General features: G+C 26.0%; 1 protein-coding gene across 1 annotated transcript; it reads left to right on the top strand.

Moving 5' to 3' along the window:
- Positions 1-6,903: 6,903 nt before the first annotated feature.
- Positions 6,904-9,608, top strand: LOC145971198 (uncharacterized). Its single transcript, XM_083098602.1, has 4 exons — positions 6,904-7,369; positions 8,148-8,198; positions 8,967-9,002; positions 9,272-9,608. The coding sequence occupies exons 1-4, from the start codon at positions 7,353-7,355 to the stop codon at positions 9,564-9,566; spliced, it is 399 nt and encodes a 132-aa protein (XP_082954728.1). The 5' UTR covers positions 6,904-7,352; the 3' UTR covers positions 9,567-9,608.
- The last annotated feature ends 10,397 nt before the right edge of the window (positions 9,609-20,005 follow it).

Here is a 20,005-nt window from a genome sequence, read left to right as displayed (position 1 = left end):
GGAAAGAACACGGTATTTTCGCAATCATAATTTAAAAATTTATTTTAAGAATATTCAGTTCCGCGCGATATGGAATTCATAAATAAATAAAGCTAACGGAAAGCATATCATTAAATTTATAATAATTGACTCGCGATTCTGTAACGAAGGCGTCCGTCAAATTTTATAATGCTTATATTTAATCATTAATTTAGCATCGAATTTTTACATTTTATATAAAAATTGTCCGAATTTATTAATGACTCTTTGACATGAAAATATACAAACAGTTACTTTTTTATGAATATTCCAAAAATATATATTACAGAAATAAATACTTTAATTTAATGAATTACTATTATGTTAATTACTATTGTGTAATCATTATACGTATATTTTCGATAATTTTTCGTGTAATTTACATAAGAATTTAGAATCGTAAATACAATTTCATATAATATAATTATAGTCAAAATTGTATGTATTTTACAATTAAAATATTAATGTTAGATTATAATTAAAATACAATTATAACTATTTATAATTTACAATTTACAATTTACAAGTTTATGGTGCTATCAATATCAAATAATAATATTCCATTTATTCAAATATTTAATAACAGCGATATAATAATTTGATATTGATAGCATTAACATTTGGATTTAATATTATATTTGATTTAATACACATATATTTTTAAGTTTTAAAATAAAATATAACATGTTAAGATTTCTTAAACGTTAATAATTATGCAATTTCTTTAATATTTCTGAAGATAATTTTGATAATTTAAATTTCACTTTTAAAATATTTTTATTTTTAAAACATGTTATATTTATTTTTACAACGTTTTTAAAAATAAATTCAACTTAATGAAAATAATTTTAATTTACCATTAGGATTATTGGAATATTAAAAGAAAGAATGAATCTTACTTAATAATCTAACTCTACTATTAAAGGATTCTAATAATTTTAATAGCTCTAACAATTCTATTATTACAGAATTTTAATGATCTTAAGAGCCCTAACAACCCTAATATTAATAGAAGAATTCTAATGATTTTACTTAATAGCCTTAACAACCCTACTTCCTGATTAAAATTATTCGGGATTTGAGGAACCTATCTCTAATCCTCACCTAATCATGCATATATTTTAATCACGTGCCCTAACCGCATGCCCTAACCGCGTACCCTAACCGTACTCTTCAGGCCAGTTGAACCTACCTTTCGTTGATCCTGGCCACTTTCTTTCTCGCGATCTCTAATCAGAGATCGAAGAAGGAGATAATTACTCCTTCTTTTGCCGGATAATTACCGGCAAAAGAGCGTGAAATATTTACGCTCATTTAGTAACGATCGTTCGATTTCACGATCGTTCGTTAAATATTGAATATAACTTTATTTTAACTGAAATAAAGCCAAATTACTACAAATTTCTATAAATTATATTTTATAATAAAATATAAAATTAATGTGTGTATTTATCATATTACAAATTATTTAATTAATTAATCATTTGGCTTTATATTAAGTTAAAGTAAAGTTTAAAAACAATATCTACAAACAAATTCTACGATGGATGAGCTATGAGCAATTAGAAGATAAGTGCGTATTATAAGAGTAAATTAGCATAAAAAATTGATAAAAGTGATAATTGTTAATGCGTGTCCTTTATTTAATAAATTAGACAAAATCTTTACAAAAAAATCTTTTCTTGATCTCTTGTTTTTTAATTAATATTTCAATATATTTTCGCAATAGATGTAAAGCATAAGTTCGAAAGAATTTATTAAAATTATTTAATTTAATTAATTTAATTTAATTATTTTATTTAATTTATTTAATTTAATCCATCCTAGCTCATCCATTTTAAGACAACGGATTTATCTACAATCTACAATCTACATCTATATCTACATCTACAATCTCTACGAATCCGTTATCTTAAAGTTAAATAAAAGTTTTTTTCACTCACCGGCACTGATGCGCAACAGCGGAGTTGTTGTTATCGAAGCTAGTTGTCTGTAACATACAAATATAAAACTCATTTATAATAATGCTCACAAAATGCAATTAATATTTAAAAAAATTTTTATCGCGCGGAATTTTATATCCGATGTGTAAAATAATAAGCAGATAAACACGTATGGAAAAATTTTATAAATTTTTGAAACTGTTTTTTAAATAGAAAATTTTATATGACTTTTATAAAAATCTTTCTCTTTAATTCATTTAAATAATAAGATCGAATTATTGTTCGTTTATAACAAGTTAACGATTTATAACAATTAATATATAAATAATAGATATTCACCATCAGGTTGCTCCGCCAATGTAAGATGCCTCTCCCAGGCCTCCTCCTCCTCTCATGTTGTTGGCGCGCGATAACGACACTCCCGCACTCGCGAGCGATATTTTTATATCGCTATTTCCGCTATTTTACGCGCGATACTTAACGGTGTCCGCACTATTTCGGTACAATAAAAAATTTTCTATTTGATCGCGCGATGTATATACTTAATCAAGAGACACGGTAGTGTCTTTGCTAAGTCCCAGCGTAAGCAAAAAATGCACTCCGTGTATTATTACGCGAGTCGGATTGAGAGTATAACTCGATATTTTTATTTCTCATATAACCGCTCAACGGATCGAGTTCTTAGTAGAATTAATCGATAGCTTGGGTTTAAATTAAATAATAAAAGTGTTTTTATTTTTGCGCTACGTGCTCTGTAAACGGAGATATCATGATGCAAAGTCTGAAATGTGAAAATTTCGATTAAGAAACGTCGTCATGGTCGTCATCAACTCCTCTTAACGTAACAAAGAAAATACAGAAATACGTTTCCAACGTCTGCCACAAGAATGCGCTAGCAGTGATTCACGCGACGCAGCATTAGTAGCGCTCTGTGGCGTTAACGGTGCTTATAAATATGTTGTAAAAGGTTAAGTGTGTCACTTCAGGTAATTATATAAAATAATTAATAATATACATATAACATTTATATATTTAGATTAGATTGTATCTATATTATTATTTCAGATTATATATATATATATATATATATATATATATATATATCAAGAGACACGGTAGTGTCTACTTCACTACAGCTATAACATGGACGTGGACACAGCGAGTGACAATACATCTATCGACGACAAGATAGATGACTTTTGCGAAAATCCGACGCGGGATGCATTAACGGAAGGTCTTATGAGTCTCTTGAAACTTACGGTGGATCAACTGGACGAGAGAATTCGCGCCACAAGGTGACGTCAAGTTTTCTGTTTTCAGCGCGCATGCAATAATAGTAACATTTATTTTTCGCGTTTCTTCTTGCAAATTTACGTATATTTATTATTCTTATATTTCTTTCACAGTATGTACTATTTATTGCAAAATATATGTTTATTCATCGAATTGTAACGATAAAAAATTGCGATTTACTTACACAAGCGACATATACAGGGTGACCCATTTTAACTTAGGCAGCCAAATAACTCGAAAAATAAGCAAGATAGAGAAAAATGTTTTAGACAAAAGTTGTATGGTTTCGAGGGGGCCATAAGATGGTATCATTGGTTTGACCTTGAAGAGTCATTTGAAGGTCACGTGAAGGTCACTTCAATTTTTTTAAATGGAACATCCTATATATTTTTGTACATTCTTGTAGCTCATCTCGAGAGCTTTCCAAAACACTATAATTAAGTACATTTTCGTTAAGTACTTTTTGAGTTATGAGGCTTGAAATAATTTCTTAATTTTACATAAACCGTAAAATATCTTGTAAAATATTCATTTTTCGATTACCTTACCTTAATAGTTTTATGTACAAAATAATGAGAGGAATCAATTGGTGTAAAGAAAACACATAGTTGTTTCGAAGAAAAAATATGTAATTTGCAATTAACAATTCCATATTTTTTCTTAAAAACAACTATGTGTTTTCTTTACACCAATTGATTCCTCTCATTATTTTGTACATAAAAGTATTAAGGTAAGATAATCGAAAAATGAATATTTTACAAGATATTTTACGGTTTATGTAAAATTAAGAAATTATTTCAAGCATCATAACTCAAAAAGTACTTAACGGAAAGGTACTTAATTATAGTGTTTTGGAAAGCTCTCGAAATAAGCTACAAGAATGTACAAAAATATATAGGGTATTCCATTTAAAAAAATTGAAGTGACCTTCACGTGACCTTCAAATGACTCTTCAAGGTCAAACCAATGATACCATCTTATGGCCCCCTCGAAACCATACCACTTTTGTCTAAAACATTTTTCTCTATCTTGCTTATTTTTCGAGTTATTTGGCTGCCTAAGTTAAAATGGGTCACCCTGTATATCTTATTGTTACCTATTTTACAAGAATTCTTGAGCATTTTGAAAATCATTTTCAATTTTCATATATAATTATTGGAATGTTATAAAAAATTGTGCTTCTATCATGTACTACAAGTTGCGTACAAAAGTTGCGAAGAGTATTATTTTTTATGCATAACTATTCTCTTTGTTATAGGATATGTCAAATAGAGCTGAAGCAGCGGATTGTTATTACTTAACATTGATTACTTTGCAAGTTTTATAAAAGAAATTTCTTACAATTTTCACCGTAAATTTTATGGAAACTCCAGTAGTTAATTTATCAGATGAAGAACTTAAGACAGTTTATGATCCTTCTGAGGATTCGTATCTTTTAATAGATGATTTGGAAGAAGATTTAGACATTCTGCATGCGATGAAACCTGTGATTTGTTTAGAAATAGGTAGTGGTTCTGGTATAGTCATCACAGCTCTAGCAATGGCATTGAAAAAATATAATGCTCATTTTATTGCAATTGATATAATCATTATAACATAGAATATTGAAATTCAAAATTTCAAAATTAAAAATAATTTATGCTTTGCGAAAGAAAATTAAAAATTAAAAATAGTTTATGCAAAAGCATAGAAAGAAAAAATCATTATAACATAGAATATTGAAATTCAAAATTTCAAAATTAAAAATAATTTATGCTTTGCGAAAGAAAATTAAAAATGAAAAGTAGTTTATGCAAAAGCATAGAAAGAAAAAATCATCATAACATAGAATATTGAAATTCAAAATTTCAAAATTAAAAATAATTTATGCTTTGCGAAAGAAAATTAAAAATGAAAAGTAGTTTATGCAAAAGCATAGAAAGAAAAAATAAATACTCTATGCTATGATGATATTACATACACACACGCACACGCATGTACACATATACAAACATATTTTTATATCATCATAACGTAGAATATTTAAATTTTCAAAATTAAAAATAGCTTATGCTTTGCAAAAGGAAATGAAAAATAAAAAGTAGTTTATGCAAAGCATAGAAAGAAAAAACAAAGACACATTTATAAAAAATATTCTATGTTATGATGACAAAAAACCTGTCTCCAAAATAGTGTTATTTAAAACTGTAAAAAACTACTGTAAAAAACCTATCTTCAAAATAGGATTATTTTAATCTACAAAATAGTTATTTTAATCTGCACAAAATAGTGTTATTTTAAACCGTAAAAAATTGTTCTACAAATTATTTTAATTTTGTGTAAAATTGTATATCCTACAAAAATAATGATATCAAAAAAATTGCGCTAAGTGAAAATAAAAACTTATAAAAATATTTTAACCAAAAGAAGTTATATAAAATGTTGTTTTAATTTTCTACATTACATCCTAGAAAAATGATGATATCCAAAAATTACGCTAATTGAAAATAAAAACTTAAAATATTTTAACTAAAAAAAATTGTACAAAATAATTGTTTTAATTTCCTACAAATAATATTAAAAAGTTGCGCCAACTGAATAAAAATTTTCACTATAAAATATACATTTCTTTTTTATTTCCAATATTAAAAGAAAAATGATATTAAATGAATTGTAATATATCTATTATAAAAAATCGTTGAAAATATGAACAATCATATACATTGCAATAATCATATGCATATATCCTGAAAAGTTTAATTGAAAAAAAAAAAGGAAATGATAATACAAAATACAAAATTAAAAATTATTAAAAAAATTAAAAATTAGAAATTAATAAAAAAAAATAAAAATTTATATAAAAATTAAAAATTAATACATATAAACAAATTTTAGTTAAAAAACTTAGCGCTGCTAATTTCATTAGCACATTATTCAACGTAGCAGCGCTAAGTTTTTTAACTAAAATTTGTTTATATGTATTAATTTTTAATTTTTATATAAATTTTTATTTTTTTTTATTAATTTCTAATTTTTAATTTTTTTAATAATTTTTAATTTTGTATTTTGTATTATCATTTCCTTTTTTTTTTCAATTAAACTTTTCAGGATATATGCATATGATTATTGCAATGTATATGATTGTTCATATTTTCAACGATTTTTTATAATAGATATATTACAATTCATTTAATATCATTTTTCTTTTAATATTGGAAATAAAAAAGAAATGTATATTTTATAGTGAAAATTTTTATTCAGTTGGCGCAACTTTTTAATATTATTTGTAGGAAATTAAAACAATTATTTTGTACAATTTTTTTTAGTTAAAATATTTTAAGTTTTTATTTTCAATTAGCGTAATTTTTGGATATCATCATTTTTCTAGGATATAATGTAGAAAATTAAAACAACATTTTATATAACTTCTTTTGGTTAAAATATTTTTATAAGTTTTTATTTTCACTTAGCGCAATTTTTTTGATATCATTATTTTTGTAGGATATACAATTTTACACAAAATTAAAATAATTTGTAGAACAATTTTTTACGGTTTAAAATAACACTATTTTGTGCAGATTAAAATAACTATTTTGTAGATTAAAATAATCCTATTTTGAAGATAGGTTTTTTACAGTAGTTTTTTACAGTTTTAAATAACACTATTTTGGAGACAGGTTTTTTGCAATAGTTTTTTACAGTTAATAATACACTATTTTGCAAATACATATACTGTTTTTTACGCGGACTTAGCACCTTTTTTTACCTTTTTTTTAAAAGGGTAATTTTTTTAGGGATATCACTCTTTTTTGTACTATATGTTAAACATCTTTAAATAAATGAGCAAAGAACCCGCCACCACCCCCGTCATATTTCATTAAAATTCGACGGTCCTCTTTGCTTACTATATAGATATTCAGATCCTTCAAACTTCTTTGCTATTCTTATTGCAAAAATAACGGATAATTACAAATCAATATGTCATTAGAAATCTACATTTATTATTCACAATTAATACTTATAAATCCATTAATGAATAATCGTTGCTTTGCTTATCTAATTTATCATTGAATATATAAATGGAACGGAGAAAAAGTGAGTTATTTTCCACTTTTTACAATGGCTAATCGCAAAAGGTAAGCATGAATATAAATACATTATATATATATATATATATAAATTTTATTAATATACAAATAATAGATAATATTGGTTAACCTTTATTTTAATCTTTTATCGTAATACACACATTATATGTTGCACGCGTGATACATATTATAAGAAAATATTAAAATAAAGATAAACCAAAACGTTATCTATCATTTTTATAAAAATATTTTATAATTTATATTATATATTTTCACTTCCAATAAAAGATAAAAACAAAAATTAATCACTTATCTATCATTTCTATAAAGATATTTTATAATTTATTATTTTATTATTCTATTATCTTAATCTTTTATTATAATGCATATGTATTGCATGCACAATACTTGGCTAATCTTTATTTTAACCCTTTATTATAATACATAAAATATATGTTATACGCAGAAATACATATAGTTATTCATCGCAATAATTAATGATTATTTTAATCCTTTATTATAATACATTTGTATTGTGCACGCAACATATAGCAATATAAATGCATTACAATAAAAGTTAACTAAATATTGTGCACGCAACAAATATGCACAATAAAAGATTAAAAATATATAAAATAATAAAATATTATAAAAGATCTTTATAGAAATGAAATAGTTTATCTTTATTTTAATTCGTTATTGTAATATGTATATGTTGTGCATGCAATACATATGTATTACAATAAAAGAATAAAATAAAGATAAACCAATACGTTTTCTATCATTTTTATACAAATATTTTATAACTTATATTATACATTTACAGTTCCAGAAACGAAAAAGAACCAGCAATTAATGATAATGAAACTCACAAAAGGTAAGCAATGATTATTAATAATATCTATAAAGATATTTTATAATATAATTTATTATTTTATATATTTTATTTCAATCTTTTATTATAATCTTCTATTGTATATGTTTCACGCATGATACTGTTTAACTTTTATTTAAATGTCTTATAATTCATATATGTATTATACATACAAATACATATAATTACTCATCGCAATAACTAATGATTGTTATAATACATATATATTACTATATGTTGCATGCGCAATACAAATACATTATAATAAAAGATTAAAATAGACCATTAAAATTAAAACTAACCATTAGTTGTTGCGATACGTAACTATATGTACTTCTGCGTATAACACATATATATGTATTACAATAAAAGATTAAAATAAAGGTTAACCAAGTATTGTGTGTGCAACTCATATGCATTACAATAAAGATTAAAATAATAAAATATATAAAATAATAAAATATTATAAAATTTTTTATAGAAATGATAGATAACAATCTATTATTTCATTATAAAAATGTTTTATAATCTATTTTAATATTTTATTATCTTAATCTTTTATTATAATGCATATGTATTGCACACACAATACTTGGTTAACTTTTATTTTAACACTTTATTGTAATACATATTGTAATACATATATATGATAAAAATATAGAAATATATAATAAAAATAGATGACAAAGAATTAATTTTTATTTTAATCTTTTATTGTAATACAAAAATATTTTATATTGTACAATATATTTTATACATTTCTATTTTCAGATCTAACGAAAAGGAAAATGAAGAAAATCCTAAAAAGTAAGTGTAACACATTATATTATTAATACATATGCGTAAGAAATGATAGATAACAAGGGAATAAAAATTTATTTTACTATTTTTATTGTAATTCACTTATTGTAATTACTTATTTTTTATTGTAATTCATATTTGTGTTGCACACACAATACATATATGCATTACAATAAAAGATTAAAATGAAGATTAATCATTTATTATCTATCATTTCTACTATCATTTCTAAACATATTTTATAATATATATTTTATATGTTTCCATTCTTTCAGAACCTACAATATGGAAGAAATGGAGCCAGAAATTGAATTGTCGTCCTTTTTACGTGTTGAGGCTGAAGCGGCTTTAAAAGAAAATATAATACTTAAAAAAAAAATACAAAAATTAATGGAAACACAAAAATTAATGGAAACACAAAAAGAATCGCCGCCACCAACGATGGCATCACTACCACCGCCACTGCCGCCGTCAACGTCGTCACCGCTGCCATCGCCGTCAGCGTCGTCACCGCTGCCACCGCCGCCGTCGTCACCGATAACGACAGCGGGGCAAGTAAGAGGTAAATAATTTTGAATTATATAATTGGCACGTTAATTATAAAGGAATCAGCTAAATGAATCAGCTATGTTAAAAGTTAATAAATCTATTACATTTTCAGATTTATGAATTTAACATTGCCCAAAGTATTTTTAGCCTTCTATAGAATTAAAATTTGTATTTTCATGAATTTTTGTGTCGTATAAATTATATTTTACAAAAGAAATTTTTAATTCACAAATAATTATTTTTATATTTTAAAAGGCTAAAAGTATTTTGCGTAATGTTAAATTCATGAATCTGAATGTACATATATTAAAATTAGATTTATTAACTTTCAATATAGTTAATCCGTGCAGTTCTTCTTTAAATATTATATTCAAATAAAATAACATTAAAATATTTCTTTTATTGTAGAACAACCGCGTTCACGATGGGCTAGAGCGGGACGGTCGAGAGGACGAGCCCGAGGCCGAAGTTCCAATCCAAGAACCTCAGCCCGTTATAGAAATAATATTTTTAATTTTTATTAATATTTAAATGTGTATGCGTGTGCGTGTGTGTGTGTGTGTGTATCATCATAACATAGAATATTTTTTATAAATGTGTCTTTTTGTTTTTTCTTTCTATGCTTTGCACAAACTACTTTTTATTTTTCATTTCCTTTTGCAAAGCATAAGCTATTTTTAATTTTAAAAATTTAAATATTCTACGTTATGATGATATAAAAATATGTTTGTATATGTGTACATGCGTGTGCGTGTGTGTATGTAATATCATCATAGCATAGAGTATTTATTTTTTCTTTCTATGCTTTTGCATAAACTACTTTTCATTTTTAATTTTCTTTCGCAAAGCATAAGTTATTTTTAATTTTGAAATTTTGAATTTCAATACTCTATGTTATGATGATATAAAAATATGTTTGTGTGTGTGTGTGTGCGTGTGTATATGTGTGTGTGTGTGTGTACATCATCATACATAGAATATTTTTTTTATAAATGTGTTTTTTCGTTTTTTCTTTCTATGCTTTGCATAAACTACTTTTTATTTTTAATTTTCTTTTGCAAAGCATAAGCTACTTTTAATTTTGAAATTTAAAAATTCTATGTTATGATGATTTCTTTTAAAATCGCTTCAGCCTCAACATGTAACGATGACGATAATTCAATTACTGACTCCATTACTTCTTCCATGATTAGTTTGTGCGTGTGCGTTTGTGCGTGTGTGTGTGTGTATCATCATAACATAGAATATTTTTTATAAATGTGTCTTTGTTTTTTCTTTCTATGCTTTGCATAAACTACTTTTTATTTTTCATTTCCTTTTGCAAAGCATAAGCTATTTTTAATTTTGAAAATTTAAATATTCTACGTTATGATGATATAAAAATATGTTTGTATATGTGTACATGCGTGTGCGTGTGTGTATGTAATATCATCATAGCATAGAGTATTTATTTTTTCTTTCTATGCTTTTGCATAAACTACTTTTCATTTTTAATTTTCTTTCGCAAAGCATAAATTATTTTTAATTTTGAAATTTTGAATTTCAATATTCTATGTTATGATGATTTTTTCTTTCTATGCTTTTGCATAAACTACTTTTCATTTTTAATTTTCTTTCGCAAAGCATAAATTATTTTTAATTTTGAAATTTTGAATTTCAATATTCTATGTTATAATGATTTTTTCTTTCTATGCTTTTGCATAAACTATTTTTAATTTTTAATTTTCTTTCGCAAAGCATAAATTATTTTTAATTTTGAAATTTTGAATTTCAATATTCTATGTTATAATGATTATATCAATTGCAATAAAATGAGCATTATATTTTTTCAATGCCATTGCTAGAGCTGTGATGACTATACCAGAACCACTACCTATTTCTAAACAAATCACAGGTTTCATCGCATGCAGAATGTCTAAATCTTCTTCCAAATCATCTATTAAAAGATACGAATCCTCAGAAGGATCATAAACTGTCTTAAGTTCTTCATCTGATAAATTAACTACTGGAGTTTCCATAAAATTTACGGTGAAAATTGTAAGAAATTTCTTTTATAAAACTTGCAAAGTAATCAATGTTAAGTAATAACAATCCGCTGCTTCAGCTCTATTTGACATATCCTATAACAAAGAGAATAGTTATGCATAAAAAATAATACTCTTCGCAACTTTTGTACGCAACTTGTAGTACATGATAGAAGCACAATTTTTTATAACATTCCAATAATTATATATGAAAATTGAAAATGATTTTCAAAATGCTCAAGAATTCTTGTAAAATAGGTAACAATAAGATATACAGGGTGACCCATTTTAACTTAGGCAGCCAAATAACTCGAAAAATAAGCAAGATAGAGAAAAATGTTTTAGACAAAAGTGGTATGGTTTCGAGGGGGCCATAAGATGGTATCATTGGTTTGACCTTGAAGAGTCATTTGAAGGTCACGTGAAGGTCACTTCAATTTTTTTAAATGGAATACCCTATATATTTTTGTACATTCTTGTAGCTTATTTCGAGAGCTTTCCAAAACACTATAATTAAGTACCTTTCCGTTAAGTACTTTTTGAGTTATGATGCTTGAAATAATTTCTTAATTTTACATAAACCGTAAAATATCTTGTAAAATATTCATTTTTCGATTATCTTACCTTAATACTTTTATGTACAAAATAATGAGAGGAATCAATTGGTGTAAAGAAAACACATAGTTGTTTTTAAGAAAAAATATGGAATTGTTAATTGCAAATTACATATTTTTTCTTCGAAACAACTATGTGTTTTCTTTACACCAATTGATTCCTCTCATTATTTTGTACATAAAACTATTAAGGTAAGGTAATCGAAAAATGAATATTTTACAAGATATTTTACGGTTTATGTAAAATTAAGAAATTATTTCAAGCCTCATAACTCAAAAAGTACTTAACGAAAATGTACTTAATTATAGTGTTTTGGAAAGCTCTCGAGATGAGCTACAAGAATGTACAAAAATATATAGGATGTTCCATTTAAAAAAATTGAAGTGACCTTCACGTGACCTTCAAATGACTCTTCAAGGTCAAACCAATGATACCATCTTATGGCCCCCTCGAAACCATACAACTTTTGTCTAAAACATTTTTCTCTATCTTGCTTATTTTTCGAGTTATTTGGCTGCCTAAGTTAAAATGGGTCACCCTGTATATGTCGCTTGTGTAAGTAAATCGCAATTTTTTATCGTTACAATTCGATGAATAAACATATATTTTGCAATAAATAGTACATACTGTGAAAGAAATATAAGAATAATAAATATACGTAAATTTGCAAGAAGAAACGCGAAAAATAAATGTTACTATTATTGCATGCGCGCTGAAAACAGAAAACTTGACGTCACCTTGTGGCGCGAATTCTCTCGTCCAGTTGATCCACCGTAAGTTTCAAGAGACTCATAAGACCTTCCGTTAATGCATCCCGCGTCGGATTTTCGCAAAAGTCATCTATCTTGTCGTCGATAGATGTATTGTCACTCGCTGTGTCCACGTCCATGTTATAGCTGTAGTGAAGTAGACACTACCGTGTCTCTTGATATATATATATATATATATATATATATATATATATAATCTGAAATAATAATATAGATACAATCTAATCTAAATATATAAATGTTATATGTATATTATTAATTATTTTATATAATTACCTGAAGTGACACACTTAACCTTTTACAACATATTTATAAGCACCGTTAACGCCACAGAGCGCTACTAATGCTGCGTCGCGTGAATCACTGCTAGCGCATTCTTGTGGCAGACGTTGGAAACGTATTTCTGTATTTTCTTTGTTACGTTAAGAGGAGTTGATGACGACCATGACGACGTTTCTTAATCGAAATTTTCACATTTCAGACTTTGCATCATGATATCTCCGTTTACAGAGCACGTAGCGCAAAAATAAAAACACTTTTATTATTTAATTTAAACCCAAGCTATCGATTAATTCTACTAAGAACTCGATCCGTTGAGCGGTTATATGAGAAATAAAAATATCGAGTTATACTCTCAATCCGACTCGCGTAATAATACACGGAGTGCATTTTTTGCTTACGCTGGGACTTAGCAAAGACACTACCGTGTCTCTTGATTAAGTATATACATCGCGCGATCAAATAGAAAATTTTTTATTGTACCGAAATAGTGCGGACACCGTTAAGTATCGCGCGTAAAATAGCGGAAATAGCGATATAAAAATATCGCTCGCGAGTGCGGGAGTGTCGTTATCGCGCGCCAACAACATGAGAGGAGGAGGAGGCCTGGGAGAGGCATCTTACATTGGCGGAGCAACCTGATGGTGAATATCTATTATTTATATATTAATTGTTATAAATCGTTAACTTGTTATAAACGAACAATAATTCGATCTTATTATTTAAATGAATTAAAGAGAAAGATTTTTATAAAAGTCATATAAAATTTTCTATTTAAAAAACAGTTTCAAAAATTTATAAAATTTTTCCATACGTGTTTATCTGCTTATTATTTTACACATCGGATATAAAATTCCGCGCGATAAAAATTTTTTTAAATATTAATTGCATTTTGTGAGCATTATTATAAATGAGTTTTATATTTGTATGTTACAGACAACTAGCTTCGATAACAACAACTCCGCTGTTGCGCATCAGTGCCGGTGAGTGAAAAAAACTTTTATTTAACTTTAAGATAACGGATTCGTAGAGATTGTAGATGTAGATATAGATGTAGATTGTAGATTGTAGATAAATCCGTTGTCTTAAAATGGATGAGCTAGGATGGATTAAATTAAATAAATTAAATAAAATAATTAAATTAAATTAATTAAATTAAATAATTTTAATAAATTCTTTCGAACTTATGCTTTACATCTATTGCGAAAATATATTGAAATATTAATTAAAAAACAAGAGATCAAGAAAAGATTTTTTTGTAAAGATTTTGTCTAATTTATTAAATAAAGGACACGCATTAACAATTATCACTTTTATCAATTTTTTATGCTAATTTACTCTTATAATACGCACTTATCTTCTAATTGCTCATAGCTCATCCATCGTAGAATTTGTTTGTAGATATTGTTTTTAAACTTTACTTTAACTTAATATAAAGCCAAATGATTAATTAATTAAATAATTTGTAATATGATAAATACACACATTAATTTTATATTTTATTATAAAATATAATTTATAGAAATTTGTAGTAATTTGGCTTTATTTCAGTTAAAATAAAGTTATATTCAATATTTAACGAACGATCGTGAAATCGAACGATCGTTACTAAATGAGCGTAAATATTTCACGCTCTTTTGCCGGTAATTATCCGGCAAAAGAAGGAGTAATTATCTCCTTCTTCGATCTCTGATTAGAGATCGCGAGAAAGAAAGTGGCCAGGATCAACGAAAGGTAGGTTCAACTGGCCTGAAGAGTACGGTTAGGGTACGCGGTTAGGGCATGCGGTTAGGGCACGTGATTAAAATATATGCATGATTAGGTGAGGATTAGAGATAGGTTCCTCAAATCCCGAATAATTTTAATCAGGAAGTAGGGTTGTTAAGGCTATTAAGTAAAATCATTAGAATTCTTCTATTAATATTAGGGTTGTTAGGGCTCTTAAGATCATTAAAATTCTGTAATAATAGAATTGTTAGAGCTATTAAAATTATTAGAATCCTTTAATAGTAGAGTTAGATTATTAAGTAAGATTCATTCTTTCTTTTAATATTCCAATAATCCTAATGGTAAATTAAAATTATTTTCATTAAGTTGAATTTATTTTTAAAAACGTTGTAAAAATAAATATAACATGTTTTAAAAATAAAAATATTTTAAAAGTGAAATTTAAATTATCAAAATTATCTTCAGAAATATTAAAGAAATTGCATAATTATTAACGTTTAAGAAATCTTAACATGTTATATTTTATTTTAAAACTTAAAAATATATGTGTATTAAATCAAATATAATATTAAATCCAAATGTTAATGCTATCAATATCAAATTATTATATCGCTGTTATTAAATATTTGAATAAATGGAATATTATTATTTGATATTGATAGCACCATAAACTTGTAAATTGTAAATTGTAAATTATAAATAGTTATAATTGTATTTTAATTATAATCTAACATTAATATTTTAATTGTAAAATACATACAATTTTGACTATAATTATATTATATGAAATTGTATTTACGATTCTAAATTCTTATGTAAATTACACGAAAAATTATCGAAAATATACGTATAATGATTACACAATAGTAATTAACATAATAGTAATTCATTAAATTAAAGTATTTATTTCTGTAATATATATTTTTGGAATATTCATAAAAAAGTAACTGTTTGTATATTTTCATGTCAAAGAGTCATTAATAAATTCGGACAATTTTTATATAAAATGTAAAAATTCGATGCTAAATTAATGATTAAATATAAGCATTATAAAATTTGACGGACGCCTTCGTTACAGAATCGCGAGTCAATTATTATAAATTTAATGATATGCTTTCCGTTAGCTTTATTTATTTATGAATTCCATATCGCGCGGAACTGAATATTCTTAAAATAAATTTTTAAATTATGATTGCGAAAATACCGTGTTCTTTCCGCGTTCTCTTCGCGTCCTTATACAAGATTATCATTTCAACAGAAGAATTTTATCGCTGTCCCTCTCGTCAGATAATATTCCGAAATATTGCTAATTAAATATAAAGAAATGTCGAATAAAAGAGTGAAGATTCGATGTGATAAGTCAACAGTTAAATATTAGCTTCACAAAATTTAACGATCACCTTCGATATTATAGAATCGCAAGTTAATTATTATGAATTTAATAATTTGTTTTTTCAGTTATATTTGTATTTACGAATTTTTTTTTTCGTATCGGAAAATATTCATAAATAAATTAGTAAATTACTGTTGCGAAACCACCGTGTTTTTCTCGCGTTCTTTTTCGCGTTCTTAGACGAGATTGTCATTTTAATAAAAGAGTAATCATTGTTCCTTCCGTTAAATAAACATTAATGAAAGTTGCGTGGCTCGTACCGCCGAGAAGTCGAAACGATTTTTATCATGGAGAATTATTTCTCACCGGTTCTTGTAAGATCCATTCGCGACGTCTAGTTCGGTACTCTGTTGAAAATTGGGAATTTTTATTGTAAGATTGAAGGAACTAATCCCAGGTTTTCCTAGCAATTTCCGAAAACAGTGATTTCGGTAGTAATTCAACGACGATACGCTTCTTTAACGTCGAATTAATTTAAATTATATATATTTAGATGAGAGAAATGTATCTTTTCTTTTCTTCGTTAAAAATGTTCTATCATTATTAGGATTGGTATTATTATTGTCTATATATATAATGCCAGAAAGATTTAATAGTAGATTAAATATGGATATAGCGTTGTGTATAAATTTTAATTTTTCAAGTAATTTCATATTGTAATTAATTTGTATACATTTTTTGATAAAAATGATTACGAGCGAATATATTTTTAATTAATATAATTTGTCTCTTTTGAAAAATTATTTCTAGGTGCTGGGGATATTAACATTAATTTTTAGTTTCTTTTAAGAAACTATTTGCAGGTATTGGACATCCATCGCCATTTTGAAATATTAGTTTTTAGGTATATATCATTTTATATACATATGTATAATAAAATACATGCACAAATTCACGTATCCAAAATATTTTCATAATTTTTAATAATGTTATATATTATATATAAGCGAAATTATACATGAATGTTACATAAAATGTGCGAATACTTAAAAATTTCGAGACAAATCGAATGGGTACTCCTATATCAGTAAGATAGTGATAAAAAGAAAAGAAATTATTAATTTAAACGTTATAAGAATAAGAATCTAGAGAATTAATCCAGAATTAATTGTTTAAAATTATTTGATTTATTTTATTTTGCACACTGTACGAATTGAAATTTTTTAAATCTTGCTGATATCGGGTTCGATTCGTCTCGTGCGCGCGAACGGTACCCCAAATTATATGTGTTCGCACATTTAACACATACTCCAATAATGCATGTATTTTATTATTTATAAATATAATCGTTCGTAATCACATTTCAATAAAAAAGGTCGTTATATCCATTTAATTTTCAATAAAGAAATATATTTCTTAATAATGGAAGAACATATTTTCTGATGTGCATATCAATTTCGTGAATTAAAGATAATGACGAGGGATAATTGTCGTTGATTTATTACTGAAATCATTGCTATCGGGAATAGTCCGGAAGATCCAGGATTCGTTCCCTCCTACAGTAAAGTTCCCGACGTTCAATGGATCACTTAACTTTTTTTCGCAGATTGATCTTGCGAAATCTGATGTAGAAACAAGATGTTAATCGTCCTCCATTTTTAAGATCACTCCTCTTTTTATCGGATACACCGGTATGTCACTCGCCTATCTGCAATTGAATATTCTGAATATTATCGATTTATTTATTCGTCGCGTTTTATCGCGAATTTTAAATCGCGATTTATCTTATAAAAATTCGCAAGTAAATCGGTCGGTGAATTGCATATTCACAAACATTACAGACCTCAAATGTTTGTCGAAATATTTTCGATTTTCTATATTTACGTGATAATAATTATCGCGCACGTGTCTGTTGAGAGCTTCGATTATTATATTATAAAAATTATACGTATCGCGATCAAATATTCCGCATATTATCGACTTATTTATTCGTCGCGTTTTCTCGTGAATTCGAGTCGCGATTTATTTTATAAAGATTCGCAATTAACTCGGACAGTGAGTACTGTATTCGTAAATATTGCAGTCATCAAATTGTCTGTCAAAATATCTTCGCATCTATGTGATAATTATATCGCGCGCGATTATAATGTCTATTGAGGCGCTTCGATTATTATATTATAAAAAGTATACATATCACAAACGGATATTCCGAATATTATCGATTTATTTATTCGTCGCGTTTTCTCGGGAATTTTAAATCGCGATTTATCTTATAATTTAATCGTTGACTTATACATTGAAGCTTTGTTTATCTTTCCACGTCTTTGAATATTGTTTTTACTTACTTCGTGCAAAATGCTGGTAGTGCAAATATTTTCTTCTATAATTTAAAAGACGATCGATAACTTTATTAATGACTGTTTTAAACGTGATTCTTTACATTATTTAAATCTTATTAAACTCTACAATTACATCGATTATTAGAGGGACTTTGAAAATCATTCGTTCCGTTATTTTCTATTAAACGTGGCCACAAGAAAAATAACAACAAAAATTTAATTTAAAGTTATAATATACGAAAAAAATTTTATTCAAAAAGAATGATCATAAATATATCATTTTTGTAACTGGTTTTATTTCAAAATATCTAGTCGCTGTTGAAAGAGTGAAAAAGAAAGAGAAAAATAAACTATACTTCTATTTATAGACATTCTCATATATACTCATGTATATATCCATGAATTCTACGTTTATATCGAATGTTTACAGTCCATCTCTATTTTTACATGTTATGACGTTTGCAAGAAATTAAACGTCAAATAAAAACATAAGTCGATATCCATAGTCCATTCTTATATTCAAGAGATCGTCTCAATAATTTTAAGATGTTACAATGACAGAACTCATTAACATTTTAAAGCCTTATTATTTAAGAGTTAAGTCTTGAAATAAGGAAATAGTTGGTAGAAATATGCAATTTTTTATTTTCAAAGAAAATTTTTCAATACAATGACAAAATTTTTCAAGCTTTTGATTACTCTTAAAAGTGTTAGTTTCTAAATTTCAGAAAACTTTTTATTTTATTTTATTTTATTTTATTCATTTTTAACATATTAATGCGCCTTGTACGTATTACTTGAAATTTATTTTTAAGTTTTGGAGTTTTTAATATATATAGTAAAATGTATTTACAAAAATATGATTTAATATACAAGATTTAAATCATAATAGCTACTGAATATTTAAAATAAGATTATATTTTTTTGTTATAAGTCAGAATAGAATTTTATTTATAATGTCTGTAAAAATGTTAGAAAAACTGTTTCGAAAATTGGTTCTAAATTGCAATATATCGATTTTTAACAATGGTATGGGTATTAAAAATAAATTTCAATTCTGGTTTCTAGGAAAGACAAAAACAGGAAGACTTTAAGACGATTCTCGCATGCAAGAGCTATCTATTGAACAAATTAATGCTTGCTTTTACGAAGCTTACGAGATTAAAGTACATAATTATTTATACTTATCTGGTGGATTGTGACATTATATAATTTGCAAGTCATATGTAAAACTGTAGTGCATGGAATTTTTGTATCTTGTCTAATCTGTATAGAAAACATATTCAATAAATTGAACAATGAACTTTTAACAAGAGTTGTCAAGAAACTATTAATCAATTTTATTGTTCTAATCATAAGTTCCTGTTTTATC

The sequence above is a fragment of the Camponotus vicinus genome, unplaced genomic scaffold, assembly GCF_025532165.1.
Source record: "Camponotus vicinus isolate PSW18456_S1 unplaced genomic scaffold, iyCamVici1.0 SCAF_4, whole genome shotgun sequence".
In the NCBI taxonomy this organism is placed as follows: Eukaryota; Metazoa; Arthropoda; class Insecta; order Hymenoptera; family Formicidae; genus Camponotus; species Camponotus vicinus.
Note: the sequence above shows the minus strand (reverse complement) of the source record. Positions and strands in the feature narration are given on the sequence as shown.